General features: G+C 44.8%; 1 protein-coding gene across 4 annotated transcripts in view; it reads left to right on the forward strand.

Moving 5' to 3' along the window:
- CRYL1 (crystallin lambda 1) overlaps positions 1–27122 on the forward strand; it is a 147353-nt gene that overhangs the window by 107995 nt on the left and 12236 nt on the right. For 2 of the 4 annotated variants that reach the window (XM_045188098.3, XM_045188096.3), the window contains exons 4-5: positions 3621–3782; positions 12650–12865. In XM_045188098.3, the coding sequence (XP_045044033.2) occupies positions 3621–3782; positions 12650–12865 (378 nt within the window). The remainder of the gene's footprint in view (positions 1–3620; positions 3783–12649; positions 12866–27122) is intronic. The other 2 variants (XM_045188097.3, XM_045188099.3) reach the window with 2 other exon arrangements.

Here is a 27122-nt window from a genome sequence, read left to right on the forward strand (position 1 = left end):
AGCTGAGTGCTGTCACAGGTAAGCTTTACTACTAATAAAACAGGACATTTATAAATGATTTACTTTTTATAATATAAGTAATTACCTATAATACCATCATTCAACTTGTTCCTTTCAATATGGGAAGGGAAAAAAGAGTGTTTAAACTCAGCCCCACCTTTTAACCATCTGATGCTGCCTGGCATGAGTGAGCTCCAATTGATGTGATATTTGGGAAGTTATACCATCTTTTCATCATCCACAAAATTTGGTTTTGTGTTGTTTGTCAAAATTGGAGCATGCCACCAGAGGAGTTTTGCATGAGCATATCATCTCCCTCCCACCTCAGAACAAACAAAGCACAAATAAGAGTCATTGCTTTGAAAGTGCTGTTAGAGTTTAATTAAGCAAAGTCTAGCTAATTGCCTTCCATAGTTATAGAGCTTTTGCTAATACTTTGCATTTGGTGGTTTCTCTAGAAAGGACCCTGAAAGACACTATTGAGTTGAGAATGCATGGGGGTTGGGGGGTTGTTCTCACTGGTCACGTTCCTGTGGTTTATACAGAGCAAGGCTGCTTTGCTGTTAGGCTGTCAGCCACCACACTTGATATTCTCCCTGCCTTTCCTCCTAGCCCCCTTAGGACAGAGAGAATGCCTGTAGCCTCTCTTAGCTTTATAATCACTGCAAGTGATATTGGTCCTGATTACCAGTGTGTCAGACTCCTGTTCTCAGACAAGGGGGGTCAGTTCCCCAGTGAAGAGTGGAAATGAATTTGACATGGATGAGGGAGGCATCATAACCCTGGCTCAGCAAATTGACCACAATTGGGTTACTATTAAATACAACAACAAAACTTTAAGCCAATGTGCTGTTAAAAAAAACGCCTTACATAACTCACTGAAGCAGGGTTAGGTTTCTTCTGGTTCAAGTTTTCTTACCTCTTTGATAATCAAACAATCTGAAGAAAGGCATAGAGTTTCAGGGGAGAAGCTGCATGATGGGCTCACAATAGAGCCATTTACAAAGGGCCCTTTTATTAGCTTACACAGTATCTGCATCATTCGTACTCTCTGGCTTTACTACAAGGCTCCATTTAAACTTAACCCAGCTTGCACACTTAACTGATCCAGGAATTACTCAATACAACCAGCCAGCTACTGTAGCCTTTTTTCCCTTTTGATAAGAGGATGTAACACAATGTGCTTTACAGTTCTTAAATGACTACATTTTCCCTGTCTTTCAGATGTGGTGCTGGTGTGACCTTTTGTTCTTAATAAAATTTCACATGGTTTGATTATATTTTTAAAAGTATAAACAAACACAATATTGATGCCCTACACTTTGAGTTAAATTTTAAAATCTGGTAGATGATATAGAAATGGAATTCATGTCATAATATTTACACCGCTGATTTTAAAAACATTAGATATTATTATTAACTCTTACATATTATTAAATCAGGCCTAAAAATATTTTCTTTATTTTTGAGAAATTTATTTAAAAATCAATTTCTTTTTTTTTTGAAGATTTTATTTATTTATTTTTAGACAGAGGGGAAGGGAAAGAGAAAGAAAGGGAAAGAAACATCAGCGTGTGGGCGCCTCTTGCATGCCCCCTACTGGGGGACCTGGCCCACAACCCAGGCATGTGCTCCTACTGGGAATCAACTGGCGACCTGTTGGTTCACAGACCCACGCTTAATTCACTGAGCTACACCAGCTGGGGATTAAGGGAAGTTCTGTTACAATTCCTAGTAGTACTTCAGTATTTCATTTCCACTCGTGCACACTTCTGGTTATCTGCTACTGTTTATGCTATTTCTACTACCACGGTGTTACCACACTAACCAGGGCACACTTGGTTAGTTCTGCATGGGGGAGGAGAGAGGACAGAGTCCTGAGGATGTATTTGGTAGCACACCATACTTTGGACCCACACCTCAGAATAGTGGCTCTCAAACTTCATTAGGAAAAAATTGTCAGAATGTTTGATAAAAATGCAGATGCCTGGGCCCCACCCCCAGAGACTCTGATTCAGTAGGTCTGGCAGGGGTGGGGGTGGGAAGGGTGTGCTGAGAATATGCATTTTAACAAGCACTGTGTTGATTTTGATTCTGATTGTCGTGAAACATGCTGAGAACCATGATCCTAAATTCACCAGGGAGTGTTGGGAATAGTCATGTCTCCCTGCTGGGCCTGTTTCCCCCAGGTGAGTGGGGACCACCTTGGATGGAATGGCCCTGGTGTGATTTCCCAGAGCTGTTGGTGGCAGGCAGAGAAAGATGCCTCTAGTACTTGTAGGGTTGAAGCAGCGAGCACCCTTCTATGCTGCTTGCTTCTGAGGAAGGGCTCCACCGCAGGCATCCTGATCCCAGGAACATGCCTCAGGGGGGCTGGCACCGGGTGTTTGACAGTCTCATCTCACTCCCACCTCAGCTTTGCACATGATGAGAATTTCAGCATGGTGGTTATCTGCAACATGTAATCCAAATTTGTGTCTCTATCCTCTTTCCCAACCCGTATTCAAGTAGTTTTAGCTCTTTAGTTAAAGGTTTTTTCCAAAGGATTTCCAGTGAGCTATAGGTGCTCAAGAAGCATTTGGGGCATTACAGATGTAACACATTTGTTCATTTTATGAAGATGACAGATAGGGGAAAATGTGCTGATGATACCACTGATGTTCACGGCACTTTGCCTGAGGTGCTGAGTGTGTTCTGTTTGTAGACTCACCCGCCCCATGTAGTTGAAGGACTTTTTTATCATGAGAATTTTTATTTTTTTAAATTTATTTTTCAATTACATTTGAGATACCATATTATATGTTTCATGTGTACAACATAGTGATTACATACTTCAGTACATACTTATGTAACTTGTGAAGTGGTCCCCTCAATAGTTGTAGCTTTACCTGACACCATACGTAGTTACTACAATATTGACTGTATTCCCTATGCTGTACTTCATGTGCTCGTGACTCTTTTGTAACTATCAGTTTATACTTCTTAATCCCTTCACCTTTTTCACCCATCCACCCAGCAGCCCTGCCATCTGGCAACTCTCAGTCTGTCCTCTGTATCTATGAGTCTGTTTTTGTTTTGCTTATTTAATTCTTTTCATGATTAGATTCCACATATAAGTGAAATCATGGTATTTGTCTTTCTGTCTGATTGCTTTCACTTAACTTAATACCCTCTGTGTCCATCCATGTTGTCACAAATGGCAAGATTTCATTCTTTTTTATTATTGCATGATATTCCATGGTGTATCTGTACCACATCTTCTTTGTCATTTATTGCTGGATACCTAGGTTGCTTCCATATCTTGGCTATCATAAATAATGCTGCAACAAACATCGGGTGCATCTATCGTTTTAAATTAGTGTTTTGTATTTCTTTGGATAAATCCTGAGATGTGGCATTGCTAGGTCACAGAACTAGAGAATGCAGCTCACTTATAGGCATCAGTCAGTTTCCAGAGTTATGCAAATTTACCATATTTGGGGACAGCTTTTTGTTTTTTCTTCAATGTTGCTTGTGGTGTTTCTAATTGGTTCAGTTTTGGAATGACTAGCATTTGAGATGCGTTGCTCAAGGCCTGAGTACAGGGGTTGTGAGTAGTGACCTGTGTATGTCTTTGTCAGGAATGTGTCCCAGAAGACCTGGAACTGAAGAAGAAGATTTTTGCTCAGTTAGATGAAATCATTGGTGATAACGTGATCCTCAGCAGCTCCACCTCATGCCTCTTGCCTTCCAAGCTGTTTGCAGGGCTGGTGCACGTGAAGCAGTGTCTTGTGGCCCATCCTGTGAGTATGTCAGACCTGGAGATTGAGTACATCTTATTCTGGTTTGGGGGAGCAATACATTTTGTTTAATCCACTAGTATTTTTTAACTAGTAGTTTTGTTGCGATATAATTCATATACCACAGAATTCAAATTGTACAATTTAATGGTTTTTAGTATAGGGAGTTGTACAATGTCAGCACTTTTAAAAAGAACTTTATCCCAAAATGTTTTGTATTATATGTGCATACGTAATATGTAGTGGGGCAGAACGGCCAGTCCTTACCAACTTTTGCCCTCAAGTACTTCACTGTTCAGGCAACGAGCAGAAATGCTGAACTACTAATTCCCCTACCAAAGAAAAAGTCTACGTTACAATAATGTGGACACTGAGTAGGATTTTATAGACCTGTCACTTGTACTGCGTGGTTCACTGTGCAGGATGAGTTTTGCTAAAACACAGATTCTGAGTCTCACTTTCAGATTTTGGTTTGTCAGGAACCCCTCCTTCTTGTTGGTCCCACCCCGTCATTGTAATTACCTGGACAAGCTTTTAACTAGGCGTGCATTATGAGGCGTATTGGGTAATGAGTTTAAGTTGCCATGCAAGCACTCAATACATCTTGAGATTAATGTGTTAGTGTGAGCAACCAGAGAGGGGAGTCATGGATCACTTGCTGGGTGTTTGAGTCCCAACTGTAACCTCAGTTTGACCTTGGAGAACCCGGATGATCTGTTAGGACAGAAAAGTTAGCTCAGCTCGAGTCATCAGAAGTATGACAGTTTAGGAAGTATGACAGTTTAGCACCTTCAGGCCATTGGAGGTTAAGGCTTGGGAGAGGCTACATCAAGAGACTGGGCAGACCATATATTGTCTGGTTCGGCCTGTGAGAGGGAAGAATGTTTGAGTCTGGGAAAGAGTGTAAGAAAGACCCTAGGCCAAGAACAAGTATGGGGTATGCAGCGTGGTGAGGGGGACCAGCTGGACTGGAAGAGCATATGCACCTGGAAAGCCAGAGGGAAAAGTGGGAGGTCTTGGGAAGAGCTGGGTTGTGGAGAAGCAGAGTTACTCTGAGGAACTGGGGCTGGCTCAGGTAGAGAGCAGTGTGGTGATGTGGTGCAGACGCTGCCTTTGGAGGGTAGTCGGAAGGTGGCTCAGAGAGGGGTAGCCACTTCACAGAGCCGGGGACAGCATTCCATGCATGATTGACCCCAGGTGAGGCTGGGGCCCTTGGAATTGAGAGCAGGGAAGTTATTTTTGAGCAAGAGTAGTTTAGAGTCAGGAGGTCCCGGGGTGGCTCAGGGGCATCAATGAAAAGAGTGAGTCACAGATGCAGGCTACATTTTATATGCTGCGAGGAGGGACAGCTTGGACCACCACTTACAGGACTGTGTGGTTCGGGATGTCTAGATGTCCTTTTAGAGAACTATAATGGAAAGTGTGAAGAGTGATTATGAAATAAGGAGACTTAGACCCATAAACATAAAATAAAACCTCTCACATTTACTTATCATTAAATACAGGTGAATTAGCACCAACAGGACCTAAAGACCATTTCCCATGAAGCATGTCCTGTCTTTGCTTCTGGGACAATTATATGTCCATAAAAACCCTTAGAAACCAGAAACCACTTACTACATTGTTACTCACTTGCTTCATTGTAGTTCAAGGCTCTTGCTTGAAAGCTTGTAGTGTTTAATCAGTGTTTTTATTTCTGAGGCAGTTTCGAAAAACAACTAAATCAAATTGTTCAGAAAATACCTCCTAAATCCTTTGACAGGGCTTGCTCAGTGTTACCAATCATGAGGGGAATGCAAATCAAAACCACAATGAGATATCACCTCACACCTGTCAGAATGGCCATCATCAATAAAGCAACAAGCAACAAGTGCTCGTGCAGGCGTAGAGAAAGGGGAGCCCTTGTGCACTGTTGTTAGGAATACAGATTGGTGCAGCCACTGTGGAAAGCAGTATGGAGATACCTCAAAAAATTAAAAATAAATCTAACATAATGATCCAGTGATCCCACTTTTAGGTATTTACCCTAAGAAATCCAAACTGCTAATTTGAAAAGATATGTGTACCCCTGTGTTCATTGTAACATTATTTACAATAGCCAAGATATAGAAGCAACCTAAGTGCCCATCAACAGATGAGTGGATGAAGAAGATATGGTTACACACATACAATGGAAAATTATTCGACTGTAAAAATTGAGATCATTTGCGACAGCATGGATGGACCTAGAGGGTATTATGCTAAGTGAAATATGTCTGACAGAGAAAGACAAATATCATATGATTTCAAAACAAATGAACAAACAAAACAAAAACACACTCAAAGAAACAGAGACCAAAGCTATGGTTGTCAGAGGGGGAGAGTGGGGAGCGGGTGAACAAGGTGAAGGGGAAAATAGTTACAATATTGTGATCAGTTTACATGTGGCAGCTACCAGAATTAGTGGGGTGATCACATTGTAAGGTATAAAAATGTTGAATCACTATGTTGTACACATGAAACTAATATAACCAATATGAGATTGGATGCCAACTATACTTAGATAAAAATAATTTAAAAGAGCCTTTTACCATACCTGTTCAATTTTAAACTACCAGTGGGTGAGCTCACGCCTTACCCACTTTCTTCTTTCCCACCAGCACGTCACCTCTGACGAGCTTCTCGGTCAGTAACTGTTGAATACTAATGACATCTCTCTCCTTCATACTATTCTAATATTGCTTGGTTTTACTTATTTAATCAAAGACAAACAGCATAGTCAAAGTCAGTCCAGACCTCATTGCAAAAACTAACCTCTTGTTACTTTTATACATTATTTTAAACTGGAACTGACATCACTAAAGCAAATCAAATCACCCAGGTTGACCTTCTTCAGAATTTTATCCCTTTTTTCTTCTGTGCTGGTGTCATCCACCTTTTGATCATTCCACTGACCTCTGGGAAGGACAAAAAGCATCCTGGACAATTCAATCTTAGCTAGCCTGGCAGTACCTACAGCACCCAGAACCAGTGGTGACCTTTGAGGAGCTACAGCGTTTTCTCTTCAGCTCTGCTGGCCAGACAGAAGTGGCTCAGAGTGTCAGCTTACAGGCCACTGCCCTCAGCTTGCTGCCCGTCACTCCTCTGCACTGAGGGGGAACAGGATAAAGGAAGAGGATGTTTCTTCGTGCCCTGAAAGACTGCTGCTTCCACCCTTCTGCAGAAGGGCCACTGGCCAGCGAGTTTCGACATCACACATGTTCTTTTGGGCACCTTTCTGGTGGGCATCTCAGCACTGGTGGAGGGTCATGCTCTCTTGGCTCTGAAGTAGTTGAAAATGGGATTTAGAGGGGGAAAAGTAACAAGTACAGAGGGATGATGATACAGCCATTCTCCAGGTCCCAGCATTCTTGCTATCTGATGTTTTTAGACTTCCTTTCCCCATCTGCCTGTCTCCCTGCAGAGGTGTAGAGGGCTTGGGGATGGCCATTTGGCAGTGGGGCAATATTTGCTAGTGACTGTCTGAAGGTCAAGTGTGGTACAGGTTCTTGGTGCTTAGAATCTACATCAGATTCCACAAAAACAGCCCATGTTTGCACTGAGGGTTTCAGCCATACTTTACAAAGGTTTTCCCTTTTTCCTTCCTTATTCCAGCTGGGGATGTGACGGCCCCATGGGGCTCATGGGGCCTCGTGAGTGCACCCAGTGCTCTCAGTGCCGCCCTGCTGCTGCCTTGGAAGGACACATGTCGTACCACAGGGATTTTGGCCCTGAGTGGGAGCAGCGTCCAAAGGCACGGCTCTACCCTTGGAACCAGGCTAGAGCGGGGCTGCTGCTGGGACTTAATCCGGCCGGCCTGCACGGGTGCCCAGGGTGCTCCCACCCAGCACTCCCTGCCATGCATGCGCCTTCTCTGCCGCACTCTCCCTTCTCTCCCTGAGCCCGTTTGCCCTCATGTGGTGGTCGCTGGAACATCCCACTCTAGATTTGCTGTGTGTGGAGCGTGCACGTGTCTGTGGGTCCCACACACTGCACAGCACTGCCTGTTCCAGATTTCCAGCTTTCTGGTCGTAGGGGCTGCCTTTATTTTTTTACTTTGTGTAGGGCAAGTTCAGAAGGTGGGTGGCTGTCACTGATGAAAGGACTTCACTATGTAAATTATCAAAATTTAATAATTTGTCTCTCAGTATTAGAGAGAGACAAATCCCTCTGAACTAGCTATAAACAAGAACCCTTCCGTTTATGCACCCATGTTGTGAGAGGAGGAGGAGTTCATCTGGACAGCAGTACCCCCACGGTGGGGGTGTGAGTGGATCTTCTGGAGATCCTGGAGACAGCCTGCCTTTCTTCTGTGAGGTTAACTTCTTTAATTGGCTGCAGAGAGAATAAACAGCCCTCTGTGTCTGGGCTGTGCTATCGCCCGATCACATGCCTCCGGCTTGGTTCCAGATTCGGGCAAGGCTTTTCACGAGGTGAATGGAGAAGGGCCCCTGTGCCACCCAGCTCAACCTGAGCTCTCAGTCCCCTCTTGTGCCTCCAACAGGGCTCAGCCCCGGGACCATTATGGTTAACCTTTAAAGACATCACCTTCTTTTCTCCTTTGTTTTCCCTGTTTCTTTTTTTTTTTTTAATTTTTTAAAATATTCACCTGAGGATATGTTTATTGAGAGAGAGGAAGGGAGAGAGAAACTTTGATCAGCTTCCTCCTGTACTCACCCTGACTAGGGACCGAACCCACAACATTTTGGTGTATGAGATGATGTGCCAACCAATTGAGCAACCTGGTCAGGGCTGTTTTCCTCATTTTTTGAGGGCCTATTTCTCTATCTTCCTCACAGACTGACAGCCGAAAGCCTGTCCTGCATCCCTGTCAGAAAGGGAAGAACATTTCAGAAAGTAGCCATTCTTTCCTTTTTAGTGGAATCACTTACATTGGCTTGCTCTCTTCTCTCTTTCTCTCATCTATACTACATTAAACTTAAGGGACACCTATCATGATTGTCAGGATCCTTCTCTGAGCCTGGAATAGGGATTAATTTCCTGTCACAGGGGGAGGTGCTGTGGCAAGAATGACCTCAGGCCCCTGGAGGTCCTTCCCAGCATCCTATCAGCTTGAGCCTGGGGACCCAGCAAAGGGCCAAACCATATAGCTGTGGCTTTTATAGTGGGTGCTGGGGAATTGCTGCAGGACTCTGTGATGGAGGTGATATGATCAGGGTTGTCCTTTTAATTACAAAACAATTTCCTTGTGACAAAATATATATAACATTTACCATCTGAACCATTTTAAGTATTCAGTTCAGTGGCGTTAAGTACATTCACTCTGCTGTGTAACCATCACCACCATCCGTCTTGAGAACTCATTTCATCTTGTAAAACTGAAACTCTGTCACCATTAAACAACTCCCAATTTTCCTCCCAAAGCCCTTGGGAACCACCATTCTCCTTTCTATTCCTATGGATTTGACAACTCCTCCCTACAAAGGATCACCCAGTGAGAAGAGGAGAGTGCCAGAACTCAAGTTGGAAGTGATGGCCTGAGCCAAGGATATAGCAGAGGGAATGATTTTTTGAGGGTGTAAATATAATTGAGAAGAGTTTTGTCACTGATGGGAAGTGGGTAAGGTGAGGGAGAGGCAAGGACCAAGGATGCTTCCCGTGGTACTAAATTTTGGGTGTTCTTATTAAGACAGGGAACTAAGAAGAGGAACATGTGTTGGAGTGGACAGGTGTGAGTTTAGTTTACGACAGGTTGTGAGATGTCCAAGGGAAAGAGTCCAGCACACAATTGTAAATGTGGGCCTAGAGTGGGAGGTACGTTCTGTGTGAGGGCACAGCATCTTGGTGATGGCACTGATGTCCTGACAAGCCCTTCTAGGAGGCCGAGGGTGTGACCTGGAGCACTCAGAGGGAGCACAGGCAGGCGGAGAGCCTGCAAGGAGGAAGAAGACAGGGGACTAGAAAGATTATGTAAAAGTGTTTTTTACCTGTTTGTCTCCATCTGTGTTTTGCTACATGAAGCTTACAACACTGAAGAGATCCTGAGGCCAGCATCCCTGCTGTACACTGACATAAAGTTCATCTGACACAGACACACTTCCAGTTCTTATAATTCCAATCTTTAAAATGTCTTTTATAAGAATGCAATTATTAAGGCGGGAGACAAGTCACTCAAGTGAGGCATTGATTTAATTTATTTGAAAACGGGTGCCATCCTCTCTCACTTTCTTTTTACTTATTGATTGATTTGAGAGAGAGAGAGAAAGAGAGACATCAATTTGTTGGTCCACTTAGTTACACATTCATTAGATGATTCTTGTACATGCTCTGGGGATCAACCCACTACCTTGAATATTGGGACAACACTCTTAACAACTGAGCTACCCTGCCAGGGCCTCTCACTTTCTAAGAGAGCTAAGGGAGTGTGACCAGGACAGGCCAAGAGCAGGAGCCTTTGAGGTATAGTGTGTGTGGACCACCCACCCACCTCTTCTAGGCAGTTTTCTAGGAGAAATATATTTTGTTTTCCTTTTCTGTTGTGTCATTTTCAAGTGGATGCTTCTTGTAGTTATTTGATAATGTAAGGCTCTACTAATTTTCACCCATGTATAGAGGGAAAAAACCTACAAGCAGCACTTGGGAAACAGTTTGCTGCAGTACGTGAGGCTAGTTGGGTTGTATTAAGTGATACTGTGTGTAGACATCTGATAATTCTCTAGTAATCTTCAAAATCAACCAAGAAAACCAAAGCCAGACTTCCAGCCAAGACAGAGGCATAGGTAGATACACTTTGCCTCCTCCCACAACCAAAAGAAGGACAACAACAAATTTAAAAACAAAAAATCAGAACTGCCAAAAAAAATCGAACTATATGGAAGTCTGACAACCAAGGAGTTAAAGAAGAAACATCCAGACTGGTGCGCTGAGACAAAGAAATGTGGCCCAAATGAAAGAAGAAATCAAAACTCCAGAAAAAGAACTAAGTTATGAGGAGATAGACAACCTATCAGATGCAGAGTTCAAAACACTGGTAATCAGGATGCTCACAGAAATGGTTGAGTATGGTCACAAAATAGAGGCAAAAGTGAAGGCTATAAAAAGTGAAATAAAGAAAAATATACAGGGAACCAAAAGTGAAGGGAAGGAAACTGGGGTTCAAATCAATGACTTGGAGCAGAAGGAAGAAATAAACATTCAACCAGAACAGAATGAAGAAACAAGAATTAAAAAAAATGAGGGGAGGCTTAGGAACCTCCAGGACAACTTTAAACATTCCAACATCTGAATCATAGGGGTGCCAAAAGGAGAAGAGGAAGAGCAAAAACTTGAAAACTTATTTGAAAACATAATGCAGGAGAACTTCCCCAATCTGGCAAAGGAGGTAGACTTCCAGGGTGTCCAGGGAGCTCAGGGAGTCCCAAAGAAGTTGGACTCAAGGAAGCACACACCAAGGCACATCATCATTAAGTTACCCAAGATTAAAGATAAGGAGAGAATCTTAAAAGCACCAAGAGAAAAGGAGACAGTTACCTACAAAGGAGTTCCCATAAGGCTACCAGCTGATTTCTCAAAAGAAACCTTGCAGGCAAGAAGGGGCTGGAAAGAAGTATTCAGAGTCATGAAAGGCAAAGACCTACATCCAAGATTACTGTATCCAGCAAAGCTATCATTTAGAATGGAAGGGAAGATAAAGTGGTTCCCAGATAAGGTCAAGTTAAAGGAGTTCATCATCACCAAGCCCTTATGATATGAAATGTTAGAGGGACTTATCTAAGAAAAAGATGACCAAAACTATGAACAGTAAAATGACAGCACTCACAACTGAACCTAAAACAAACAAACAAACAGAAACTAAGGCAGCAACTACAACAGGGTCAGAATCACAGAAATGGAGATCACAGGGAGCATTTTCAGCAGGGAGGGGAAGGGGGAGGGGGTGAATAGGGGAAAAGGTACAGGGACTAAGAAGCATAAATGGTAGGTACAAAATAGAAAGGGGGGTGTTAAGAATACTATAGGAAATGGAGAAACCAAAGAATTTATATGTAAGACCCATGGACATGAACTAAGGTGGGGGGGGTGGCGGGAATGTGGGCAGGAGGAGGGTGCAGGGTGGATGGGAAGAAATGGGAGAAGAAATGGGACAACTGTAACAACATAATCAATAAAATATACTTAAATAAATACAAAAGAAAGAGAGAAGAAAGAGAGGGATAGAGGGAAGGAGGGAGGGAAGGAGGGAGGGAGGGAGGTAAGAAAAACCAAAGCCAATCGTTTCAGTGCTGGGCTAGACATGCATTTCTGTCAGGACCTGCTTACAAGGACAGGCCCTTCTGTCCTAGACCATGAACCCAGGTCAAGGCTGTGGATGGGTTCTGGGGCTGTGCAATCTATAGGTGAGGTCCAACTGGGGAGGCTGATGTTTAAGACTCAACATGGGAAAGGTATGGAAATGCCAAGTTTTGGGCAGATGCAGTCAGTTATTTCTAATGGACACAGTAGAATTGCAGGAACTGCAGTGACTGTCCTGGAAAGACGTGGCTCAGCAGGGGTGGCTGGGGTTGATGTGAATCCTACCCAGCTAGCAGCACTGCAAGCCCCTAGAGGTCAGGGGTTTGGGAATGGCTGCAATGGATAGGATGGTGGTCTGAACCTCCAAATTTCAATTCCTATGTGGTCGTGATTCTTTAAACAAAACCATGCAGCCTGGTGCTGGAGTTCCTCCGTTTTCTCTCTCCATTGTGAACTACTCTGTTTCTCAAGTTTGTTGAATCCAAGCAGCCTTCCCAGAAAGGAATCTGCCTATTTGACCATATGATATAGATGAACCAGGTCTGCAGAATGATGTCCAAACTTCTCTGTTGACTGTCTCCCCTCCTGTGTCTCATAAGGTGAATCCCCCGTATTATGTCCCGCTGGTGGAGCTGGTCCCGCACCCAGAGACAGCCCCTGCAACAGTGGATAGGACCCACGCCTTGATGCAGAAGATTGGACAGTCCCCGGTCAGGGTCCTGAAGGAGGTCGACGGCTTTGTCCTGAATCGCCTGCAATACGCGGTCATCAGTGAGGCCTGGAGGCTGGTGCAGGTGTGCAGGCTGTGCTGGCCAGTAAGGAGAGTTGCAGGGACACTCTGAGGGATGGCAGAAGCAGAGATAAGTAGAGGGTGGAAGTGGGGATGAGCAGTGGGCCCAAGTGGGGGTGGTCTGAAGGGAGGGCAGAAGCCTGGCCAGTGTGAGCAGAGGTGGAAGTGGGGATGAGCACGGGGAGAACTGGAGGTGGTTTCTAGCTGAGAGTGGAAGCGGAGCAGAAACAACTTCTTGGGTGCCATGGCTGTGGGAAGTCAGCACTCAGGACCTCTTGCTGTTTCTGGAAACTGATGGCCAGTTGTTCTCTCAGGTGTAGTGAAAAAGGCAACGAAAATAAACCACCAGCGTGGTATTCATTGTTTAAAGATGCTCTGTCACACGGAGTCATCTGATATCAGACACGATGATGGACTTTTCTGCCCCTACCTGTCATTGTCACTAATTGTCTCTGAGACACATGTTGCGTTTCCCATAGGCTCAGACCCCACACCTCCAGTGTTATAATTTTTCAGGAGGAAAGAAACATATTTTGAGTAAAGTACACGGTGTGTTCTGTTAAAGAAACCCAATTTATTTCAAGAGCTCGAGGAAGAAATAATTATCCTTACACTTGTTAGTAACAGGCTTGTTATACATAGAAACAGACATTATTTATATCTACATATTTAACCTCATTCTCTAGTTGAAGGACTTTGCATGTGACCTAGGCAGTGTGCTCACTGTCCACACTCTCCGCCACATCATATGGGGACATGGTGCCCTAGGACTCGCAGTGCAGGGCTGGGTTTGGGCTCAGGGGTGACAGCACTGCCACCTACAGTGGGCCCACTGCTCCTGTCTGACTCCTGTGCAGGCCTGCGGGTCCCAGCCTGTGACAGGGACAAGGACCCCACTTCCACAGCGCCCGGTGCAGGGTGCAGTGGGATTCTGTCTCAGCCTGTGAAGTTCTTCAACTTACCTCATTGCCTAGTGCATTTGCCACATGACAACTGCGACTCTGTGTTCACACCATTTAAATCCACTTAATGCTTTTATATCTGCAAGATAGTGCTTGGGGTTTATACCATTAAGTTTGCAGTTTTAATTTCTTAGCAATTGTAGAATGTCTTAAACATCGATTGGTGATAGGGTATTTGAAGGAAACACTGAACTAAAAGTACCCCCTTGGAGATCTATTTAAAATATTTTCACTTGTGTAGAACAAGTGAACCAGGGAACAATATAATAGACATAAGAAAAATTCACTATTATGGTAAAACATTGTGGGAGATTTTAAGGTAATTTTTAGTTTTATTTGTAACATATCGTAGTGCCCTGAAGACAGAAAGAAAAGCCCTGAGTTAAATCTTGCTTTCTCCAGGCTGAAAGATGTGAGCCACCTCGAGGGAAAAGTTGGAGAGTCTGGTCAGGGAACTGGGGTGGGAGTCACACACGAAGGATTCTATTTTGACCTCAAAGTGAAACTGGCTGTGGTCTGGAAGCCCCTAGCTGGGAAGAGCCACAGAGGGTTCTGCTGTCCCCTTCACTGGTTCAAGAGGTGGGAAGGTAGAGTGGTCATGGAATTTGGCTGCTTTGTCAGGTCTTCTTACTGCCTCCTTATGCCCACCTTTCTTTTGACTGTGCTGTCTGCAGGCGCTTGTGGCAGACACAGTGTGGTCTGCTGGTTTTCAGGATGATACACCTTTTGAGAAAGGGGATCCCACATGTGTCACTACACTGGCTGCTGTGGGGTTCACATGCCCGGAGTCCCCATAGGAACCAAGTGCTGAGTGGTTTTAAGGCAATTTTTTCACACATTCAGTGTGAATGTGGCAAAATGAGAAGAGGCCACAGAAATGAGATTAACAAAGCACACAAATAGAACTCAAAAAATTGCCTTTGGTGGAAGTCTAGAAGATAATTCATTTCAGAAAATGAAGGTGAGCCCTGGCTGCATGGCTCAGTTGGAGAGAATCATTCCACGCACCAAAAGGTTGCTAGTTCGATTCCCAGTCAGGGCACATGCCTGGGTTGTGGTTTTGATCCTCAGTCGGGGTGTGTATAGGAAGCAACTAATCGATGTTTCTCTCTCATATTGATGTTTCTCTTTCTCCTTTTCCTCTCTATAAAAAAAAATCGATGGAAACATTTCTTCAGGTGAGGATTAAAAAAACTAAGTAAATTAAAAAATAATGAAGGCAGATGTAGAAACCAGAGGTCCCTCTCTGTCCAGGTTGGGATGAGGGTGGAATGGGAGAGCTGTGGGGCATCCCTGAGCTGGTTGAGAGGACTTAGAGTGGCAGTGAAGTGTCTCTCCTGTAGGGGCTAGGGCTCAAGGGGAGGGAATATGGAAGGAGGGCGGGGCTGTCAGTATTGCACCTGCTTTTACTATCACTGCTTAGGGGCAGCCGCTTTTTTGGCCTCCCAGACACGGAGGGCCACCAGCACACTGGACGTGCACCTGTTACTGAAGTAGTTGCTTCCCAGGGCAGAGAAGCCTTGGGTCTTCACTAGTGCAGGATACCTCCTGTTGAGCATATGGCCACTTCTGGGTCCTGCACCCCAGTAGAGATACCACCCCCTGCCTCACTCCTCCTGGGAACAGTAGATCAATATTTCTGCTTATTAGGGGGGCTGGTTTAATTCTTGACTTTATTGCATGAATTCCTTGAAACAAAACCTTTGCTTCTTGGAGGTCTGTTTCCACTTCAGGTATCGAGAGTCAAGAATGGTGAGAATGCCTCAGAGCCGCCCTTTGCCTGAGCACACCTGTACATGTGCAGCGGGCCAGCCAGGACTAGGCTGAGATGACACCCTTCAAATCCACAATTTCAGAGCGAGTTAACCTTAATTAGATTTAGGGTGTTCCAAGTTAATCTCAAAACATTAAAGGGCAGCTTTATTGTAAAAAGAAGCAGAATGTGGGAAGTCTTACAAGTAAAATTGAAGACTTTTATGTATTTTAAATTAAAAAGATCCAAAGACCTTGCAGAGTTTCTCTTTCCATGACATGCTCTTCCTGGGAGGGGTTCTGCGTTTGGGTGGAAGCCCCTAAAGCTCAGCCTGGGTGTGCAAGGAGAGTGAGTTGAGATGAGCAGGACTCACGGGTGCCTGTGGTTCATTACTTTTTGGATTCACAAAGCACATTGGAATTTGACAGAGCCTTTCTCCTTGACCTCAGCCAGGGCTGGTGTGCTATCCAGACTGGGTAGGAAAGGTGCCGGGTAACTTGATTCCAGAGCTCTAAGGGGTCTCGTGGGGGCAGGAGCCTGTGTGCTTCTGTCCTGACTTTTTGGGTGCGGGGTCAGCAGTGGATCAAGGAATACTGTTCCCTAATGGCTGTGTAAACAGTTCTGCACAAATCAAATCCAACAGTGGATTTCCAGGGGCCCCACCCCCACACTGGGTTATGAGTTAGAGTGGGACAAGCAGGGGCCTTACCGGAGTGATGGCCTGCCTTTCCACCCAGCCCTGGCGGTATCCTGATACGGGTGTCAGAGGAACAGAGGAAGCTGCTTTGCTACTTGCTAACTCTGTTGATGTGAAGGATACTTTGACAGACATTCCCATGCTGAGCAGCCTTGCATGGTTGGAGTAAATCCCACCTGGTCAAGACATTAATGTATTCCGTTTGCTTATGTTGGGAATTTTTGCGTCTAAGTTTGGAAAAGATACTGGTCTGTAGTTTTCTTTCTTTTTTTTTTTCCTATCTTTGTTTTATTTTGATATCAAGGCAGTACTGCATAGATATTAAGGTGAGAATGTATAAAATGAGTTGGGAAGTTTTCTGTCCTCTTCTGTTAATTCTTTGCTTGGCAGAATTCTCTATGAAACCACTTGGGCCTGGAGAGTTCTTTTTAATTACAAATTTTACTTATTTAATGGTTCTAGAACCATTCAGGTTGTCTGTTTCATCTTGGTTGAGTTTTGGTGGTTTGTGGTTTTTGAGAAATTGGTCCATTTCTTCTGAGTTGTTGAATTTATGAGCACAAAGTTGTTGGTGGAACTTTGTCATTATCCTTTGTGTGGCTGCAGGGTCTGTAGTGATGGCCCCGGCTTCATTCCTGAAGTGGGTGGTAGTGTCTGCTCTCTATTTATCTTTGTCCGTTTATCAATTTTGTTAATTTTTTTTGAAGAGGCAACTTTTTGTTTCATTGACTTGCTCAGTGGTTTTCCTGTTTTTAAGTTAACTTACCAACGTGATAGTATCCTTTAACACATGCAGCCAAGCATGAAAGGGAAATTTTAAGAAAGATGGGGTGGAGAGGCTCCTGTGCTGGCCTGTGGGTCTTGAGAGGGGACCCAAGCCACAGGTTTCAATTCTAGGTCAGAAAGGGAAAGTGCTGGGAATACAAAGCACCTTGTCTTTACTGCATCCTAGACCGTGACACACTGTCCTGTCATCGCCTGTGAACGTGTCAGTCCCCACACAGCTCTGCAAGGGCAGGCACTGTCCACGAGCAAGGTGGTGCCCAGGAATCTGAGGGAACATGGAAGGTGGTTCTGTTGTTGTCTCACAGATGCCCACTCTGTTTTTTCCCTTCCAGTTTGGCTTTAGAATCAGGATGGAGCTGCCCTTGTAGGTTTGGAAATGCCAGATGGACAAGTCTGACTACAGTCCAGCAGCCCACGATTGGGTCACTGGGTGACAGGATCCTGTTGGCCAGGAATGTGACTTCATTCTGATGTTGTTAAGCTAATGAGCACAATCAGGGAAGCTGGGTTATAGTGTTGAACTCAACACCCAGACAATAGCTCAGCTTTTACTGCCCATAAGTCCTTGCTCCATGGAGGATGGGTAAGTGGAGGTGAGCAGGCTTGAGTCATGGGGCCAGGAGCAGGTTCTCAGCCTGGTGGATGTGCTTGCTGGGATGGTATGTGGAGATTGATGAGCTCAGGTCGTACTCATCCTTCTGAGCAATGGGATTGCTTGTCTGGATCTCTGCTCCCTAGGCCTTGAGCTGTGGAAGCTCAGTTCTTGGTTTCTCATCAGGGAGGGATGGTCTTTGGGATCCAGAGGGACCCTTTGAGATTCCAGAACTTTGTCTTGGAGCTTTATTTTCAGATGTGAATGCTGAGTGTTATGAGGAATTTTTCCAGTTAATAGTGGACCCCAGAGATCACACAGTGGTATTAGCAGTGAGGCTGTTGGTGGTTAGTGCAGTTGTGGTTTCTGTTGAGTGTACTTCATGAGAGTGACATAGGAATCAGGACTTGATGCCAGGAACCACCTGGAATCCTGTATTCATCAGTGACTTCAGCCTATGCATTGTTTCAGAGTTTACAGAGTACTTTACTTTCTGAGAATTTTCAGATATTTTCCAATTATCCAACCTTAAAACCATGCTATTTTGCCTTTACATTAGCCTGAGAAGTTTGGTGGTCTGATCCATATTCCACAGACAGGCAGGGATTCAAACGTGTGCACCTCTGTGCTTCTGTGTCTTCATTTGTAAACGGAGGTGACAATAAACCTAGAATATGATGAAGATTGGACGGGGTTAATATATGTAAAGGGCTGAGAACATGCCTGGCATATCATACAGTTTTCTGAGTCCTTGAAAACAGTGTTCTGTTTCTGTGTGCAGCAGTTGTCACCCATGGGTTTCATTGAGCTGAAATGCTCACAGCCTTGCTACTCCTGTGAGGTCCAGGGCTGCATTGGCCTGGGAGTTTGTTGTAAATGCAGCTTCCCACCCCGGACCTGCAGAATCGTGGTCTGCACAGAAACGGGCTTACAGGAGGTTCATGTGCACTTTAAAGTCGAAAGAAGTCCTGGCTCACTGCCCAGGGAGACCTTGGCCTGAAAGTCTCGATGTATTATATTTCATCTGTTCTAAGATAACTTTTTTTTTTTTTTTAACATTTCAACATCTTAGTTGTATTGGCAGCATTTTTCTTCCTTAATGGAACATTAAATACTAATTTAACGTTTAACTGCTGGAGTCTTAATTTCAATGAGATCTGTATATTCTACCGTCTTTTATTTGTCTTTTCTCCTTCCGTGTTTTTCTGTGTCTGTATATTTCTTGTTTCTGACTCTCTACCTCTGACTCAGGCTTACATTAGATAAACCTGCAGCTCTAACCAGCTTCTTTCTGCTTAGTGAGAAGGCTTTCACGTGGTCACTTTAGAGGAATGATTTTCAGTCCTACTTTTATGACACTGAATACCTCTGGTTATCCCCAAAAGATGTGAACATCGATTTTAAAATGTTTTTAATTCACTCTTGAATGAAACAAACACATCAGAACAAATGAATGCAAGGCTGTCACTGCCCAGAGGATGCGAATTGTTGGTCCAAACCAGAACTGGCCTCCCCAAGCCCTAGACAGTGTTGTCTTGTCATGTTGGCCACACACTCACTACCAGCCATGCTCATCTAGCATTTTGACTCTGGGACAGGGATGTGAGTTATGGTCAGGTTTCCTCTTATCAGTCATGGGCCTGTGTGAACAGAAGCAGGTTCCTTTAGGGTATGAGGCGAAACAGGCAGTGTCCTTTTATTCAAGAGGCCTTGCGTCCACCTGGGGCAGGGCTGGGGGTCAGGGGCCCTTGTTGGCCAGGGAACAAGCAACCTGCACATGAGGAATTGTTACCCTTAAGTTATAATGCATAACGAGCTTCTTTATGGTGGGGAGGTGACGCAAAGGGGACTAAGTGCTGAGGCAAACATATTTCAGGGGTGGAAAGATGACCTAAAATTGTAAATTTACCGCTATCATGACCTCTTACCTTTCCCTTCCATCTGCTGAGGCCACACAGAGGTAGGCAGTCTTTGGTCTTCTCTCCTTTCATAAACCAGTTTCAACCTGGGTCCAGTTCTCCAGTTCTCATTAATCTCCAGGATGTTTCCTTCTCACATCTCCAACAGCATGCTGCCTCCAGGGCCTGTCTTTTTCTGACAGTCTGGGGAGGCCCTATCATTCCTCTGATGCCATTTTTCCTTAAATATCACCCTGAGCAGGTGCCTTGTGACCCTGAGTAGGTGCCTTGTGACATTACCTGCCCATTACTCAGACTTCTACTCTTGGAAGAAAAACAGTACAAAATGGGGCAATGAGGATGAAAAGAAGAAATTAGAGCAGCTCAGTCACTTATTTCACAGATTTTGGGTCCAAGGAGGCAGCAGTTGTCCTGTGGCTTCAGAGTCTCATCAAGAGAAAGCACATTCCAGGCAGTCAGTTGCTTCCAGGTAGCTGGAGGGTGGGGCCGTGTTGAAGTTTCTCTTTGGAGGGAAGTGTTGGAGACACTATGCACTGCTTCAGGCTATGGCTGCCCTGGCGCCTGTCCAGCAAGTAAAAGCTGAGGCTTGAGTGAAATATCATGGCACAGACGGTGGCAATGTCTATGCACTTGGCAAGAAGGGGCATGTAGAACAACAGGCCAGGACGTGAAGGGGAGTTAAAGGAGCCAGGAGAGAAGCAAGGCCCTCCACACCACACCCTCAGCTGTAGGAGTTTCTGCATATCATGGATTTTAAAATTTAAACTTAAGAGCTTAAGGTTTTAATATTATTAAAGAAATCATGTATAAAGTGTCTGAGTGAATCTCCTGTGGTTGAAAGAACTAGCCTGCAGCAGCCTTGCCCACTGAGCTGTGGGAATCTCTGAGCACCTTCCTTTACCCTGCCCTGAGCTTCGTGTCCTAGGAGTGAGTCACCTCTGTTTCCCTGTTGCAGTGCTGGCTGGGGTGCCCCTTTAGGGTCCACTTGGGCAGCTCTCCCTGCCTCACACAGGGCCCTGAAGGAAGGCAGTTAGTTTTCTCTCTCTCCTGGTACAACAGTAGGTCCCACCCTGGTCCCAACTTGGGTCCTGCTGCACCCTTGCCTGTCCCATCCATTGTCTGTGGTTCCTTCTTTTTTTATATTTTTCTCTTCCTATTTTTGTTTCTTTTTTGTTGTTTATCTTTTAGTCATTTTGTTTTTGTTGTGTGGTTCCTTTTCTGTTCTTCTGCCCAGGTTCAGGTACAGTGGACACGGAGTCTTCCAACTCCCCATTGCTGTTTGCCCTGGGTTACCATACCATGCCTTTCTTTTCCTTTTCTCTCCAGGTCAAAAATTCACCCAGAAAAACTTTTTCCAAGATGTTTTTCTGCCATACATGCATTACATATTCAATCTGGAAATATACACAAACAGTGGTAAGCATGAGGCTGAGGGAACCGTTCTTGTCCTTCAGCAAGTGGATCATGCTGACCATTCTGCCCCACTCACACCCCTGGGTCTGTTGTCCCTATGGTCTCTGTCTTTCTTGCCTTTCAGAGCCTGGGGCTTGGCTTGTCTATGGCAGCAAGTTCAGCAGCTCAGGACGGTAAGGAGTTCTTTTGGCTCTCACTCCTCTAGCTCTCTCAGGCCATGCAGTTTACCAAAGCCCGCCTGTCGTGACTGTTGTTTTCCTTAGTTCCACCCATGTCTGTGTTCCAGCTCAGTCAGGACTCCTGTGGGGACTTCAGGGCCTTTGGAGCAGATGTGTCACCTCCATTGCCAGGACTAGCCTCCACATAGATGGAGACCTGCTTCCTCATTGGCTTCAAATTGGGAGAGCTTTCTATCCATGGCCTTTTGTTCAGAGAGAGGGTGATGCTTTTCATCTACAGGGAAGCACTGAATGAACATCAAGGGTCTTGGCATTTTAAGAAGTCCCAGAACTGAATCAGAACCTACACCCATGGCACAGCTCTGACCACTGCACGAGGGTCAGTGAAGTAGAGGCCATTCATAGGCAACGTGGAGTCAGCCATGTGGTTGGGAGGACCCAGTCTAGATGGGGCTCCGGATATGAGACCATGCATGGGATGTGGGGCTTGGGGAGTGCAGGGCTCTCCCAAGAAGGCTGGTGACCGACAAAGATGTGCACAGTGTGCGACTTTTCTCCAGAGCCATCAGTGAGGGTGTGAGGCTGCAGCCGCGAATTCTCTTCTGTCTGGAAATGTGGTTTGCTGGCTGGGAGTCATCAGTCAGTTAGAACTACTTCTAGAAGCTGGTGTCTTTAAGAAGTAGAGCATTTTTATAATTGTATTTATTACTTCATGGGAGGTAACTTTCTCAGTAGCCAAATTGGTTAGCAACAAAGCCCTATTGAAAGCGAATTTATTATTGTAGAGACACTTCCAGCCCCAGACGAGCTGGAAACAGGAGCATAATGAAAACAATCAACCACATACTTAATTAAAAGAAAACCTGGTTGGTCTGCCTGGGATCGCTTTAGTAGTGTTTAAAGTAAGAGCTTCGACATTAGTATTGTAACTCTAAAAGAAAAGTATATGAAAAGGCCATTATGCTGACACCTGACTAGTATAACCACCAACAGATAATTCATCACTGAATATAAATAGTGGATTTCAACTCCTTCACTGTGAGTTGGAAAGTTAACAGGCAGGAGGAGGTAATGGGCCACTGGAATCGAAGATCGGAGGAAGATGGGGGGTTTTCGAGAAAAGGCCCAGCAGGGCAGCTGCAGGAGACAGCTCACGCAGTGCAGCCTTGTTGCCTGGTCCTCTTTGCTTCCATGGCCTGGGACCTGGAACTGGGCACACAGAGAGGGGGATGTGCTGTGCCTCTAGTTTTGGAGTGGGGCTTGTATTCTTCAGTTCACATGTCTTTGTAAAAACATTTTATTCTCAGAAGGCCTGCCAATGAAGGGATCCTTGCCCTTGCTGAACGGTAGAACACTTCTTCACATTTGCACAAAAAGATAGATTCTTTTGCTGTGTTTGTTTTTAAGTTCAAGAACTTTTCCATTCTTTCAGCCTCTATAATATTGTTTTTCTCCCTGAAAGCATTGTTACAAGCACAGCACAGCACAAAAAAACACACCCAACTGTTGACCCGTGGGACCTAAAGAGCTCTGGAACATCCCTGGCATTAGAACAAAGTCTTTCCTCTTTTTCTCTTTCCTTTTTTGATTTGTTTCTATGTAAGAGATTTATTTTAAAGAATATTCAAAGAGAAAAATGCCGCCTGTGTTTCCCCTAAGTCAAATGGCTTTTATTTTTGTGTTCCTGTCTAATTTTTATTAAGAATACTTTCGTCAGGTATTCTTTTTTTTGAATGGGTTCATGATATTTCACTCAGTTGATCCTTTTTTAAATATATTTATTGATTATGCTATTACAGTTGTCCCATTCCCCCCCCCGCCACTCCACTCCATCCTGCCCACCCCCTCCCTCCCACATTCCCCCCCTATAGTTCATGTCCATGGGTCATACTTATAAGTTCTTTGGTTTCTACATTTCCTACACTATTCTTACCCTCCCCCTGTCTATTTTCCACCTATCATCTATGCTACTTATTCTCTGTACCTTTCCCCCCGTCTCCCCCTCTGACAACCCTCCATGTGATCTCCATCTCTATGGTTCTGTTCCTGTTCTAGTTGTTTGTCTAGTTTGCTCTTGTTTTTGTTTTAGGTGTGGTCGTTAATAACTGTGAGTTTGCTGTCATTTTTACTGTTCCTATTTTTGATCTTCTTTTTCTTAGGTAACTCCCTTTAACATTTCATATAATAAGGGCTTGGTGATGATGAACTTCTTTAACTTGACCGTATCTGAGAAGCACTTTATCTGCACTTCCATTCTAAAGGATAGCTTTGCTGGATACAGTAATCTTGGATGTAGGTCCTTGCCTTTCATGACTTGGAATACTTCTTGCCAGCCCCTTCTTGCCTGTAAGGTCTCTTTGGAGAAATCAGCTGATAGCCTTATGGGAACTCCTTTGTAGGTAACTGTCTCCTTTTTTCTTGCTGCTTCTAAGATTCCTTCTATTTAATCTTAGGTAATGTAATTACGATGTGCCTTGGTGTGTTCCTCCTTGGGTCCAGCTTCTTTGGGACTTCCTGGACTTCCTGGACTTCCTGGAAGTCTATTTCCTTTGCCAGATGAGGCAAGTTCTCCTTCATTATTTGTTCAAATAAGTTTTCAATTTTTTGTTCTTCCTCTTCTCCCTCTGGCACCCCTATAATTCGGATGTTGGAACGTTTCAAGATGTCCTGGAGGTTCCTAAGCCTCTCCTCATTTTTCCGAGTTCTTGTTTCTTCATTCTTTGCTGGTTGGATGTTTCTTTCTTCCTTCTGGTCCACACTGTCGATTTGAGTCCCAGTTTCCTTCCCATCACTACTGGTTCCCTGTACATTTTCCTTTGTTTCTCTTAGCATAGGCTTCATTTTTTCATCTGGTTTTTGAACAAATTCAACCAATTCTGTGAGCGTCTTATTAACCAGTGTTTTGAACTGTGCATCCGATAGGTTGGCTATCTCTTCCTCGCTTAGTTGTATTTTTTCTGGAGCTTTGAAGTGTTCTGTCATTTGGGCCTTTTTGTTTTTTTTGTCTTGGCGCAGCTGTTACTTTAAGGGGCGGAGCCTTAGGTGTTCCCCGGGGCGGGGTAACTGCTGCTCGCTGTGCTGTGACCCTGTACTGTGGCGGAGGGGCCAAGAGGGAGCAATGGTGCCCGCTCCACTCTCCACAGGATTTCAGTCTTTCACTCCGCTACCCACAATCAAACTGGGCCCCTCTGGTGCTGGTTCCCGAGTGGGTGGGCTTGTGCACGCTCTAGGCCCCTGTCGGTCTCTCCAACGACCTCTCCTGTGAGGCTGGGAGTCTCTCCTGCTGCCGCCCCAACCCCCATGGGCGTTTTCAATCAGAGGTTTGAGGCTTTATTTCCCTGAGCTGGAGCCCTGGGTTGCTCTGTCTGCTTTGCTCCCGCCGTTTGTCCGGTTTATCTGTGCGCGAATGTGGGGCCGCAGGGTGCTACCCGATGCTCTGCCTGCCCCGTTCTCCGCCACTCTGAGTCTGGCCCTCTCGGTTTATCTGTGCTAATGTGGGCCTGCAGTGTCTGCCAGTGGTCAGACTGCCTGCCCCTTTCGTCCCACACTCCACCAATCTCGGTTCCGCCACGGCCACGTAAGTCCTCTCCACCCCGACTGCCCGTCTCCGCCCCTCTTACCGGTCTGGATGAATGTTTATTTTTTATTTCCTTGGTGTCGGGCTTCCTTGCCCTTCACTTTTCTGTCAGTTCTGGTTGTGCCAGGAGGCGCAGTGTGTCTACCTATGCCACCATCTTGGTTCTCCAGTTGATCTTTTTCAAATCTAACCTTGTTTTAAGGTAGCTTCAAGTCTTCTGCCTTGATAATGCTTCATGAGCCCCTTTGCATGCACAGTCTCTCCTTGTAGAGTCTTCTCATGGAATTTCTCCTGGCAGTGTGCTTCTGTGATTTGATAGGTGTAGCCAAAATGCCTGCAGAGGGTTTAACCCATGCCTCTGGCCATCAGTGGAATGTGTGGCTTGGTGTCACACAGCCTGGTAGCAGGTCCATCTCGCACTCTGTCTCCTTCCCTGAGTACCTCCCTGGTCTCTGCACAGTGGGTGTTTCCTAGCTCTGGCTCAGTGTCCTGTTGCATCAGTTAAATGTGGTGTTCAATCAGCTCTTCTATGACTTAGCAAAGTTTGCCTGAGTTGTTCTACAGGAATGTTTGTGCCCCACATCCAAGAAAGCCTGTAGGCATTGGCATGAGGCTGACCGGCTCTCCAGCTTAACCACAGCCTTTGAGCAACAGTGGGCAGCACTTAGTCGTCTTGTCTTTACTGCTTATTAAAGTCTTGTATTTGCCTCACCTGGAAGGTAGTATGGGTGGGTGAGTCTGATTGGGTCTTTTCACTCTTGCTTGCAGCCAGATTCGGATTGACTTTAGGAGAACTAGTGCTGGTGAGGAGCATAGAAAGATCTCGTAAGTCTAAGAAAATCGGGGGAGTGGACTCACATTCTATTAGCTTCTCATGAGAAGAGCCATGAATCGTAATGATATTCTTAATTTAACTTCAAGATCTGTAACTGTGTAATCTCTGACCCCAGGGCTGGGTGTTTCCAAAAAAGTATGCAGTAGCTCTCACTCGTACTGGAGTTATTTCTACACCAGTGATTGTTCTCATCCGGCCCATCTTTGAAATATCTTTAGAGATGAGGAGCTCACCCAGTTTAAGTTTGTTGCGTCCTTGCTCTAACTAGAGACTGAGCTGAGCCCTCTTCCTGTAGTCCCTTTCTTTTATTATTATTTATTTTATTGTTGTTGAAGTACAGTTGTCTGTAGCCCCTTTCTCCTTGGCCTCTGGCTGCAGTGACACTGAACAAGTCCATTGCCTGCTTCATGCCTCTGTGTGTAACATTTCATTATCCAGCATTTACCTGAGATACAGCTTTTCCTGGCTCCCATTTCTCAGTTGAGACAATGGATTGACGCCCAGCAGCTCTGGGTGGGAGGAATAGGAGGACTTGTACATGACCTAGTCCATGTTCCTGGGGTGCAAGTCTGTTCCTGGTGGAAGTGCAGTGAAAAGTAGAGTGAAACAAAATAGATCAAAAGCTGAAGGTTAGTTAAAAAAATAACTGGACAAGGAAAGATGTCATGAAGATACATGAGAACAATAAGTGAAAATGGGGGCGTGCAAAAAATATAGGAATTGAATAAGAAAATTTAACATGAGAATGTGATGATTAGAGAGAAGGAAAAATAATTCTGTGTAGTTTGTAATCAATAGAGGAAATACAAGAGATTCATTCATCAAATACTGCACCCTTAAACTCTGCAAGACTCCCCCGCCTCTTCTTTTCTCTGTGTCTATCTGGAAGATCAAGAACCACTGCACCCATCAACGTTGTGCCTATTGGTAGTCATTAAATGTGTCTTCTCTCCTCCTCTCCCACCCCACAAACCAAGTGCTAGATCCAAGATACCTGAAGGTGAGGACCGTGTTTGAACTTCTGTTCCTTGTGACAATCAACTTGGCTAGGCTAGAGAGCTTCTATAATTTGTTTACTTTATTAAAAGACATTATTCACAGTGACCTGGGCAAGCTTCACCCCATCAGTTGAAAGGCCTCAAGAGAACTGAGGTTTCCACCAACAGCACCTGCCCCAGATTTTAGACTTGCCAGTGCCTGCAATTGCAAAAGCCAATTCCTTGGAATAAATCTTTTTCCATATATATAACCTATTGTTTGTCTCTGGTAGGACCCTGACTGATACACCCCCAGACCTTGAATTAAGCTTAAAGTTTGTATCACAGTAATTGAGTACTTTATTAATCGTCTTGAATTTGCTCCTTACTCATGGGCGGTAGTTTTGTGCTGTTTCCCCTCCCCCCGCAAGCATGCCAGGTACAACGTGTGTGTCTTGGTCATGAGTTTGTGTTGACTGTGGTAAGTTAGATTTTAACTAAAGGAAGTAGAAGCTAGAATTTTTTCAGTAAAGGGGATTCCTTACCACTTGGGCTGGGCTCTCCTCGCATGATGATTTTTTAAGACGTGTTG

This window comes from Desmodus rotundus, chromosome 3 (assembly GCF_022682495.2).
Source record: "Desmodus rotundus isolate HL8 chromosome 3, HLdesRot8A.1, whole genome shotgun sequence".
NCBI lineage: Eukaryota > Metazoa > Chordata > Mammalia > Chiroptera > Phyllostomidae > Desmodus > Desmodus rotundus.